General features: G+C 39.4%; 1 protein-coding gene across 1 annotated transcript in view; it reads left to right on the top strand.

Annotated features, from left to right (window-relative positions):
- The window catches only part of ZCWPW1 (zinc finger CW-type and PWWP domain containing 1), a 23,885-nt gene continuing 11,678 nt past the window's right edge, over positions 1-12,207 (top strand). The window contains 8 exon segments of the mRNA NM_001076853.2: positions 1-136; positions 7,893-7,954; positions 8,706-8,723; positions 8,726-8,961; positions 9,435-9,513; positions 10,353-10,446; positions 10,741-10,898; positions 11,097-11,219. Of these exon segments, the coding sequence (NP_001070321.1) occupies positions 7,927-7,954; positions 8,706-8,723; positions 8,726-8,961; positions 9,435-9,513; positions 10,353-10,446; positions 10,741-10,898; positions 11,097-11,219 (736 nt within the window). The 5' untranslated portion in view covers positions 1-136; positions 7,893-7,926.

Below are 12,207 nucleotides of genomic sequence, written 5' to 3' on the forward strand. Positions count from 1 at the left end.
GGAGGAGGTGGGGCTTGTGAGTGGCCTCGCGCCTATCCTTGGTGGCGGGAAAACTGGTTGGAGGTTCGCGCGGCTGGTGGAATCGCTGCAATAACTCTGTCTGCTCCTCACCCTTAGATCCTCTACGCACCAGAAGGTAGTTGGTGTTTTTCCGCTTGCACCTGAAGGTTCTAGGCTTGGCCAGTCTTGGCACCTGTCGCCTGAGGAAAAGTTTTCTCCTCAGGGTGATGGCTAGCTCTTATCCTTCTCCTCCGAATCTCTAACCGCAGACTTGCTCCTAAGAGAAAACCAAAAGTAACTCAGTATTATGGTGCGCAGTGTCGAGCTGAGCGAGAATGAGGATCCTGGTGTCTCCGTGGGTTAGGGGTGGGAATGGGGAGGGCGAGCTGAGGGGAAATTGTCTCATGGTGGGTTTGTTGACGGTGAGGAGAGGTTAGAGAGCCACTGTTCTACCCTTAGAGGAGTCATGGACTTCTGGCTCTGTGGTACCTCCGGTCTGAATTGCTGTGCTTTTAAGAGAAAATTGGTGAGGAAAGAGGAAAAATGTGGGTGTCTCCAAGTTCTTCCCTCTGGTTTGAAAAGTGAGATTAGGCCTTTTATTGTTCCAAACCTTGGCACTCTGTGAGGGGAAATGGTGCAGTGGTCTGGGAGTTCATGGGCATGGCCCCTTGGAAAGAACACAAAATGGCTAGTTTGAGGTTGGCATTATTCCGGGCACCTGTGGAAGCTTTTCAGCGGTTAGGTAGAAAGGGTCTGAACCAGGATCAGGGTACTAAAGAGTCTGTCTTGGTGATAATTTGCCATGTCTCTCTGCTTCCTTGCACTCCCTGAACTTTAAGCTTTAGTCACCATTAATTTGAAGATTCCGTAAAAGGTTTTACTTAAAGTAGTTATGACAGTAAATGTCTTGTTTCATTGATAAGTCGTGTCAGACTCTTTTGCAACCCCATGAACTGTAGTCTGCCAGGCTCCTCTGCCCATGGGATTTTCCCGGCAAGGATATTGGAGTGGATTGCCATTGCCATTTCCAGGGGATCTTCCCGACCCAGGGATCAACTCACCTCACCTGCATTGGCAGGTGGGTTCTTTACCACTGAGCCACCGGGGAAGCCCCAAATGTCTTGCTAGGCAGCCTAGTATGGGTAATAAGGGTAGCTGGGATCAGTTATTTCCTTCTGTCTTGTTTAAAGTTTAGAATCATGCTTGCTGAGCGCACATGAGAGAAGGAAGGAAGAAATAACAAATTTACTGATGGAGGCATGAAAATGAGCAGGACTGTACATACCATTAGACATTAAGACAAGAAGAAACCAAACTCTAGCTTAAAGGAGAGTTAAAATATAGTCTTTATCTTATTATCTAGTTTTTTGAGAGTTATATTTTATTTGGTGGACATACTGAGGAACTCAAGCCTGGGAGATAGCATCTCAAGTAACTCTGAGAAAAGTGCTTCCTCTGAAAATATAATCTTTATTTATTTTACAATATATATATTTACTTGTTTTGATCATTGTCTACTCCCATTAGAATGTCAGCTCAGTGAGAATAGAAACTTGATCTTTCTTTTTCTCTGCTCAAAATATAGTTTTTAAATACAATTTTTTGAGGCTCACAGAGTCTGTGTTAGAAGGCAATTCTAAAGTTTTTATTTTTGTTCTCTTAGACCAAGGATTCCAGGGACAATATAAAGAGGGAGTAATTGGATACTTGGGAGAAATTTGTGAACACATTCCGAGTGAGAGGAGGAGGATTAAGGCTTTTTGAAAAATATTGACAAGACTGAATTAAGTTATTTAGCTAAGTCAGTTCTAAAATATTTTGGTCTCAGAATCCCTTTATTTTTAAATTAAATTTACTTATTTATTTTTGTCTGTTCTGGATCTTCATTGCTGCACAGGCTTTTCCCTAGTAGTGGTGAGCAGGGTCTACTCTCTAGTTGCGGGGTGTGGGCTTCTCACCGCGATGGCTTCTCTTGTGGAGCACCGGCTCTAGAGCAGAGGCTCAATAGTTGTGGCACAAATGCTTAGTTGCTCTTCAGCATTTGGGAACTTCCAGGATCAAGGACTGAACCCAAGTCTCCTGCATTGGCAGGCAGATTCTTTACCACTGAGCCACCAGGAAAGCCCTGGAATCTTTTGTAAAATTTGTTTTTAAGTTATTTTTTAAAAGGTTTTTTTGGTTGTTTGCCTGCACGGGGTCTTTGTTTCTGCATGTGGGCTTTCTCTAGTTGGGGCAGCAGGAGCTACTCTCCAGTTGCGGTGCATGTGCTTCTCTTTGCTTCTTGTGTTGCAGAACGTGGGCTCTAGGGCACATGGGCTTCAGTAGTTGTGGCTTTTGGACTCTAGAGCATGTGCTCAGTAGCTGTGGATATACAACTAAGCTGTGGGCTTAGTTGTCCCACGGCATGTGGGATCTTCCCTGACCGGGGATCAATCCTGTGTCCACTACATTGGCAGGCAGATTCTTAACCACTGGACCTCTAGGGAAGTCCTCTGAGAATCCTTTTATACTCTTAAAAATTTTGAAGAACTCCAAAGATTGGTTTATATCTCTTTACCTGTGCATTGATACTTAAGTATTAGAAATTAAACTGAGAAAAATTAATCTATTTATTAATTTTAAAATAATGATAATAAACCATTTACATAATGTTAATGTAGATAACACTTAAATGAAAATATAGTTTCCTAAGTGAAAGAAAATTTAATATGAAGAATGGTGTTATTTTACATTTCTGCAAATCTCTCTCATGTCTGGCTTAATAGAAAACAGCTGGATTTTCATCTGTTTCTGAATTCAATGTGTTGTGATATCTTGTTTTGTTTGAAGAATATGAGAAAACCTAACACAGATAAGCAGTTGGAGATCTGCTGAGCTAGGTGATTTCATCTTCTAATCAGTATGATGATTTTTGGTGTTCAAATGAAAGAAAACTATCTTTTGGAACACCTCATTCACCTTCCCTTAGGTCCCTTTATTACTTCTGAGTTATTTCCCTCTTCTTATCCGCCTTTCTTTCTTATGTCAGTTGAGGAGTTAGGATCTGGTTATGGAAGTTCTTTTACTTTGACATTTAAAGCTTTATTGGATTTTTTCCCCAATATTTTTCATCTAAGGTAAGAAAAGAGAAACTAAAATCTCAAATGTTATTCCTGGGTTTAGAGCCCCCAGTCATTTCGTAGCTGACCAGGTAAAAGTTGGTGGTATCTTGTATATTTATTAACTATCTTTAAAATTGTCTTTCTCTCTCTGAAGTGCATTTCAGTATTCGTTATTGTGGAAACAAATACTTAATCTGAAACAGAGGAGCAGAGATTTATCAGACAGTGACTTCCAAACTTTGCCTTCTCTATTTATCAGGATAGAGATTTTCTTTAAAAGTAATGTTCTTCATCACAACCTCACTCTGCATGCATGCTCAGTCGTGTCTGACTCTTTGGGACCCTATGGACTGTAGTTTGGCAGGCTTCTCAGTCTATGGAATTATCTGGGCAAGAACACTAGAGTGGGTTGCCATTTTCTTCTCCAGGGCATCTTCCTGATCCAGGGATCGAACCCACATCTCCTTTATCTCCTGCATTGCAGGCAGATTCTTTACTGTTTGAGCCATAAGGGAAGCTTATACATTTACTACATCTTATTAACTTAACAATGATCCACAATTTTATTTAGTTGGTTGGGGCTTCAGTAACACACTTTGGCCTAGAGAGGTCAGTATAGGCTTAGATAATGATTTAAACTTAACTCTTGGAAAAATTTTGCCTCTTTAGGTTGATCAAAATACTCTTTTTAAAATTTTATTTTAAAAATAGAATTTAAAAATCACTTTGAAATGGCAGTCTATGTATAAAATACTAGAGTTACACAAGAGGCTACAGTAGAGAGCTCATTTCCACTCTCAGCTACCTGTTTCCACTCAACTGAGACATTTTTGTCAATTTCTTGTGTATTCTTCCAGAGATGGTTAAAGGATACTCAAACATATTGTATAGATGAAAATTTAAAAAAAATCAAATTTTGTCATCTCAAGTACACTAATTTCATTTTGCTTTCCTCGTTCAGTATAGTTTTGTAATTCTGATTATCTTCATAGGGACTTCTCATGGTCATTTTTGGAATTTTAGAGTCTGGGAGAAGATATGTTTGTCATTTATTATTATTATTATTCCCTTTGTGGCCTAATTTTATACAGTTTGTAGCTTCTATTTACGGTTATCGTAAAGAAGGAGACCAGTTTGCTGTAGTGATTCTCCCCCAATTTCCTACTTGCTTTTTCTTTGATTGTCAAATAAGTTTGGGAGTTGGTGAAACGTTAAGATGGAAACCATGATAAAATGTGCTCCTTAAATTGGGCTTTGCTGGTGGCTCAAATGGTAAAGAATCTGCCTGCAATGCGGAGACCCGGGTTCGATCCCTGGATTGGGAAGATTCCCCTGGAGAAGGGCATGGCAACCCACCCCAGGGTTCTTGCCTGGAGAATTTCATGGACAGAGGAGACTGATGGGCTATGGTCCATGGGGTCACAAAGAGTCAGACACAACTGAGTAACTAACACACACTAGACAAGTATAAACGAAGAGGAATTACTGCAAACCAGCACATAGCAATTATTTGCATTTATGGAATTAAGAAAAGGAACAGAAACATACCAAAAAAATTTAAAAAGACTTTATATTCAGCCATGCTGTGGCCACACTAGGTCAAGTCCCCAGTAACTTTTGAATTCATCTTGGAATCTGGAGAGTGGAATTCTACACCCTGAACAACTGAGTGTTTAAGTTGGCCATTTGAGGGTCATAAAATTTTCAGCCCCTTTAGAGAGAAAAATATACGAACCCAAAGATCCATTTTATGCAACTTTTGGATCTCTCTCTTTTTTATTATTACTTATTCATTTTCTTTGTTTCTTTGTCTTTGTTGTTGCTCGGACTTTTCTTTGGTTGCAATGAGCGGGAGCTACTCTCCAGTTGTGGTGCACAGGCTTCTCACTGTAGTGGCTTCTCTTGTTGCAGCACAGGCTCAAGGTGCGGGGGCTTCAGTCGTTGCAGCACGTGGGCTCAGCAGTGGCAGCTCCCGTGCTCTGGAGCACAGGCGCAGTAGTCCTGGCACTTGGGCTTAATCGCTGCATGGCATGTGGGATCTTCCCAGATAAGGGGTTAAACTGATTTCTCCTGCATTGGCAGGCAGATTCTTTACCACTGGCCACCTTGGAAACCTCTTGGATCTCTTTATAGTGGGAGATAGCAGAGTTAAAGGATTGAGTTTCAGGTCGAAGGCCGTCAAAGTACTCAAAACCAACAGCCAGAAATCATATCACTGAGAAGAATAGACATGTTATTAGAATTTAGAAGTCAAAGACCTGGATTCATCTTACTCTACCATGTGTTAACACTGAGGTTTTGGTAGACCACAGCTGTGTAGAAATAATATCAGTAGTGGAAAGTGAAGACTGGAAAATGTATAAGTTCTTGGAACATCATAAGATGAGTCTTGGCACCGTGCTGGGTCACAAATGACATACAACTAGAGATAGTAACCTCTTCAGCCTTTGGTGTGGCTGGAGGCCTCCTTCTCCCATCCCTCAGTTGTCTATGGCTGTGAGCAGCCTGGTCCTTTTACCCTAAAGTACCTAGAAATATTTTCTGTCTGTTTCAGTGTTTACTTTTAGTGTATGCTTTACATGTGTGCTGTGATGTTAAAACGGGTGTGAAGCACTGAACTACTGAACTAGACTACTGGGATGTAGTGTAGCACAGTTCATGACGCAAACCAGACAGATTCTAATCCTGATTTTACCATTTATCAGCTACTTAATATCTCTGACTCCCTTTCGGTGTCAATTTCCCCAAGTGTAAAATGGCATCAATCTCATAGATTTATTGGGAGAATTAAATGAGATGACATATTCAAAGATTAGAGTCAGTGCCCAATATGTGTATTTATTATTAGTCACAGTTTTGGTAGCAGTAATGAAACATACTGATGTTGTATAGAACATATCTGAGTAGATAGCTACAGATAAACTATGGATATGGAATGAATATGCTAGATTCTTATTACTAGCTTCTCTGGAGACCTCTGTGTTCAGTCACTAAGTTGTGTTTGACTTTTTGTGACCCCATGGACTGCAGCATGCCAGGCCTCCCTGTCCTTCACTATCTCCCAGAGTTTGGTCAAATTCATGTCCGTTGAGTTGGTGATGCTATCCAAATATCTCATCCTCTGCCACCTCTTCTCCTTTTGCCTTCAACTTTCCCAGCATCAGTCTTTTCCAGTGAGTTGGCTCTTCACATCAAGTGGCCAAAGTATTGGAGCTTCAGCATCAGTCCTTCCAATGAATATTCAGGGTGGATTTCCTTTGGGATTGACTGGTTTGATCTCCTTGCTGTCCAAGGGACTCTCAAGAGTCTTCTCCAACACCACGGTTCAAAAACATCTGCTGGTTACTAAATATTTCTGAGCCATGAATAAAAATTATTAATATAAGAATCTAGCACATTGGGAAATTTATTGGACTAGAAGATCTATGTAAAAGGAAGATAATACATTATAGTGATGTTAAAAGGGGGTTCTCTATAAATAGGGATGTCTGAAATAGATAAGTGAATCTACAGTGTATTTGTTTTGAGTATTTAGTAGAACCTTGTGAAAGGTTATTGCTCTGAAGAAAAATCTCACTGTTTAACTCCAGGAAGGTCTATACCCTAATGCCGCTACTCTACTACTACTTTTACTTTTGGCTGTTAAAAACACATCTTGTTTCAATAAGGGTCACCAAATGGGGTTGCTTATGCTAAGCCCCCTATCACTAAACCAAGACAATTTAATTACAGTTTTGGTTCTCTCAGAAATGGAATCTTAAACTAGTCAGGAATTGCCTGATCAGCACTAGTTGGGTAAATCTGCCTGATAGACCCTTAAAGGAAAGTAACCTTGTATAACCAGTTTGCCTTTTTCTTTTTCTTTCTTTCTTTTTTTGCCTAGTATTACACCTGTGTTCCTTATGTCTTCTCCCTGTAAAAGTGTTTAATTTTGTATAGTTCCTTGGAGCTCCTATCCATCTGATAGATTCGATGCTGCCCAATTCATGAGTTGTTGAATAAAGCCAAAAAGATCCTTAAAATTTACTCAGTTGAATTTTGTGTGTGTGTGTTTTTTAACATATCACTACCACTATCATTTCCACCTACTTATAAGTGCCTACCTCATGTTGGACATAGTTCTAAACACTTAAAACACTAAAGATTGTTGCTAATCTTTAAGACAACCTTCATTATCCTCCAGCATTTAATTGGCACTGCCCAAGAGTAGGATTGTAGTCAATAAGGCAGAAAATGTAGGTTAGGCATCCCAGGCAAAGGATGGGATTGCTTATGCTAAGCCTCCTATCACTAAACCAAGACAATTTAATTACAGTTTTGGCTCTCTCAGAAATGGAATCTTAAACCAGTCAGGAATTGCCTGATCAATACTAGTTGGGTAAATCAGCCTGCTGCTTCTGCTGCTAAGTTGCTTCAGTCGTGTCCAACTCTGTGCGACCCCATAGACGGCAGCCCACCAGGCTCCCCACGTCCCTGGGATTCTCCAGGCAAGAACACTGGAGTGGGTTGCCATTTTCTTCTCCAGTGCAGGAAAGTGAAAAGTGAAAGTGAAGTCGCTCAGCCCTGTCTGACTCTAAATCTGCCTGATAGACCCTTAAAGAGTTTATCACCCTGAACCCAAGAAGGCAAGAGGAGAAAGTTTAAAATCATGTTCAATCAGTACTGTATACATATATATATATATATAACTGAATCACTTTGCAGTGTAGCAGAAATTAACATTATAAATCAACTATGCTTCAATAAAATAAATTTTGTTCATCAGAGCATAACTGTTCATTTCTTTTTCAGCAGAGGCATAAAGAAAGTGTAGCTTCTGAGCTGAATGATGCCAACCTTGGAGAGTAAAGAAAGTGAGTCAAGAGTTATTTTCCTCTTCTTTCTCAGTCTTAGGTCATCTGGACACCTTTCCTACCAAAGGGAAGCTCAGTTCATATGTATTTCATGTTCACTTTGTTAAAGTTACTGCTTTTCTAGGCACTTTGAGTAAATATATTTGACTTAGAACAGTCTTACTCAAGAAATGTATGAACTTGTAGGGAGAGAAGAGCCATTTAAATACTTATAAATAACTTTGAATATGGTAAATGCCACAGGATAGATACAAAATATTATGGAAGCTCCAAATAAAGGTACATTTCTTATGCCCGGGAGGATCAGTACAGTTTTCATTGCATCCTTTGTAGATTTTTACTAGTTTTTAAAAATTTTCCTCTAATTTCCCATAACACTTTGTGCAAAATTTTTAAAAAGCAAATTTTAAAAATTTCATATTTGAATATTTCTGTTTTCCTCATACTTGTATTTATCACTTTTGAATTACTCAGTGGCTCCTAAACCTGGAAGTGCATCTGAGTTAGCTGGATAGCCTTATAAAATTACAGATTCTTGGGTCTCACTTCAGACTACTTCGTCACAATCTTAGGGCAGGGGTGAGAAGGTGGGGGCCTGGGGAAGTTTGGTAAGGAGAGGCCTAGGAATCTGAATTTGTTAAAAGGTCTCTCCAGATAATTCTGATACTGTCAGTCAGTGGGCAGTGTTTGGCAATTTTTGTGTTAGATTCCATGTTTCACAAATTACATTTGATGACAAAATTTCTTTCAGAATGTGGGAAGGGACCAAAAATACCTTTGCCCCGCCTGCACAAAAATTGCATAGCCTGATGTCCTATAACCTTAACTCATCAAAGGAGGAGATCCTGGAGATCAGTTCCCCACAGGCAGAGGTCAGGCCAAGCCTGCTAAAGGCCGGGTTAGAGAAGAAGAAGAAGAAGAAGAAAACAACCACAGAGAATGGTCCAGGCAATGGCCAGGAGATACAAGGAAAGGCTCAAGACAGCAAGAACGCAAAGAAAGAAAAGGTAAAAATCAAAAGGATGGCTGTAGTGGGATAGCTTCTTGTCATCCAGCCTGGGCAAACAGGATCTTTCCATTTCAGAAGACATTTAAATATTTATAACATAAATTTGAATATAGGAAATATCACAGGGGAGATTCATCCTGTAGTTTCAGTTTTTTTTTTTCTTGTGTGGGGGTGTCTATTCTCAAAGAGGTAAAAAATGTTTTAATGAAAGCATTTAGCAGGGAATACTGGGCAGGTAGGGGCTGAGATGGGATGTAGGTGAGAGTAGAAGTAGAGACTTTATCAGTGTTTTCCTTTTCTTTGACTTCTTACTCCCAGGCGATCTGTGATAGAATTTATGGCATCTTTACGTTGACTTCATGCTCTTAGTTTTGTGAACTTGCTGCCTCATCCAAAGGAGGTTTCCTCCTTCCTACAGAGGAGGAATGGGGAAAGATTAGCAGTTTTTCTCCCCTACCTGTCTCTCTGCAGGAAAAATCAACTCTTACCAATGCAGAATTTGAGGAGATTGTCCAGATTGTGCTACAGAAGTCCTTCCAGGAGTGCTTGGGTATGGCTTTTAGTGAAAGATAGAGTTTCAGTTAGGCAAAGAAATTATCTGAAGGGTGGAGTAAGTTAATATCATCTCTCCTTCTCTCCATCTTTCTACATAAGGAAATATTAGATGAGACTTCGAAATAGTTTTAAATACTCATCTTGTATCAACAGGACTATAGCTAAACCATCTTAGAAGGTATAGACTTTTAGAAAATTAGATTACCTTGACTTCAGAATATAAATATAGCTTCATCTAGATTTTTAAATGTAATTTAAATTTATTTTTATATGTTTACAATTTTCATAGAAAAGATAAATTATTTTTCCCAGATTTGAAGACCTTAGTTTCCATTTCTTATATATTTCTATTTGCAATACTGTTTTAACATTTGCTCAGGAATTTGATTTTTAGAATAAGAAACTCTGTAGTATAGGCCCTGAAGCCTTACTCCGTAAGGTCTTGAGGCTAAGGACAGTGGTTTGATACTTTAAGCTTTTCTTAGGTATACTTCCACTTCTAGAGAAAGCTTGAGGGACAAATGATATAAAAGATATACCTAAAATTTCTGTTATGTACACAAAATTAACATTACCTGACTATCCTAGAATAGGCGAATCCATCTGGAAAAGCTTTCAGAAAGATACAGATTTGTGGTTTTTCCTGAGAATTAAAAAACTTGAAAGTTCTATGGTATGGCAAAAGTCTAAAGGTAAGTTCATTCAGGCAACTGATGGGAGATATGTTAATGAAAGGTTACAGTTTGCAAATAATGGAGTAGTTATTTTCTTTGGTTGCTTCTCTGCTTATAGTATTTTCTTTTGGGAGGATGGAATCTAGCCTTGATTTTTCAGAGACTTCCTGTACCCAGCCTACAAGATGTACCCAATTAGACAAGGAACCAGGAATTGCTTCTTCTAATACTTCTGATAATAATAATGCTGATGGGTAAGTTTATCCCAGTGCGGCGAGTTGATCACAGGGTAGACTTAATACTGATAAATGATTATCCATCTATCTGTCTTTCTATCTAGATGTTTTTCATATCTTGGTAGATTTCTCTCATCTCAGGAAAGATACTTGAACTGGGAAAATAGGCCAGTAAATGGATAAAATGACCCCAGGAGGCCATGGAGAACTTGCAAGTCTTCTGTCCTCCTAACTTTTACCCTTAGGTTTTTTCAAAAGAGGGGTACTACAAATTGCCCTTTTCTGTCTTTTAATTAAAAATCTTATTTGCAGAGACAGAGTAGTGGTACCTCCTATTCTAGAGATTTCAGCCTCTCAGGAAGATGGAATAATCCCTGAGATAAAGATATCTAAGCCAGGCCAGCCAGATTCTGCATCCTCTGAGAAGAAATTCAATAAACTCTCCTTAAGCAAAAGAAAGAAGGAAGCTCGTAAGTATAATCCGATATACTTTGACATCTGGCTCAAGTACTTATTCCATGAAATTAGGGAATGGGACAGTGGGCATACTGAGAATTTTCAGCCCAAGACTTAAAACTAATGAACTGTGATTCTTCTTCCTTCTTTTACTATCTACAAATATTCTCTTCATCCCTTAACCCTATGATGTTTTTCTTTTATCTTCTCAGAAGATGAGAAAATGGAGAAAGACCAAAGTGGACATGAGCACAGACAGGATGACCAACATAAGAAAACTATTCAGGATCATTCCCAGAACAGGGACCAACAAAAAGGAGAAGGAAGTGGTTTTGGTAAGTTCAACCATGGTTTGACAAACCTACTTGGAACTTGAAAATTGGAGGTGGAGGAGAAGGGTAACGACCAGTTAGGATGTTAGAGCAAATTCTCCAAAGACTATAGTTTATCTCACACAGCTACTTGTTAAGAGGATATAGTGCTGAGGAAGCGAGAGAGCTATTTCATTCATTCAGTTATTCAGTCATATAATCCATAGTTGTTGGAGGAAGTTTATTTTTTCGCAGTGCTTGTGGGTTGAATTGTGATTATAGTGAAATGTGTAGGCTTCTTACTATCAGTGAACCACTCTTCCTGTTTTTTTACAGTTGCCAAGGAGAGATGGGTACTCCTGGAGTAGGTAGTAGAAAGGGAGTATCCAGTAAATAAAATTTGCTTAAAGTTCTGTGAAGGGAAGGAAGACAATGTCCTGAGAGGAAATGGTGGAGATCTAATTAAGATAGGATCAGTCAGAGAATGCATTTGGAAGGAAATAACATTTACGCTGAAAACTGTAGCAAGAGTAGAAGTTAGCCAACTAAAGTGTGTGGGAGAAAGTTTTAGATAAGGTGAAGTTTGGCTTACTCTGGATACCAAAAGAAACCTGGTATAACTGGGATTCAGAGAGCAAGGGAAGCAAGGCTGCAGAGTGGCTGTAGATAAATGGAACTGTTACAGCCACACATTCCGGAAAACAGACTCAGAAGGACAGGGCAGATAATGGAGTGAAGTTTATTACACGGGCGGGTGCAAGGCAGAGTCTCCTCTTAGCCAAGGACCCCGACCAGCTTTTGTGAAAACCTTATATACCCTAAGTATACCTGCCCAAACCCACCTCCCTAAATTCCCTGGAACTGGTCTGAACAAAGGAAAAGAGAATACAAAGTTAACCCTGATTCATATGCCTTAGGCCTAGGTAGTTAACACTGGACAATTATCAATAGGCCTGTGGTCATACCCCAGTACACATAATAGAATGTATGATTCTATTCAGTTCCACAGTTA

This window comes from Bos taurus, chromosome 25 (genome assembly GCF_002263795.3).
Source record: "Bos taurus isolate L1 Dominette 01449 registration number 42190680 breed Hereford chromosome 25, ARS-UCD2.0, whole genome shotgun sequence".
NCBI lineage: Eukaryota > Metazoa > Chordata > Mammalia > Artiodactyla > Bovidae > Bos > Bos taurus.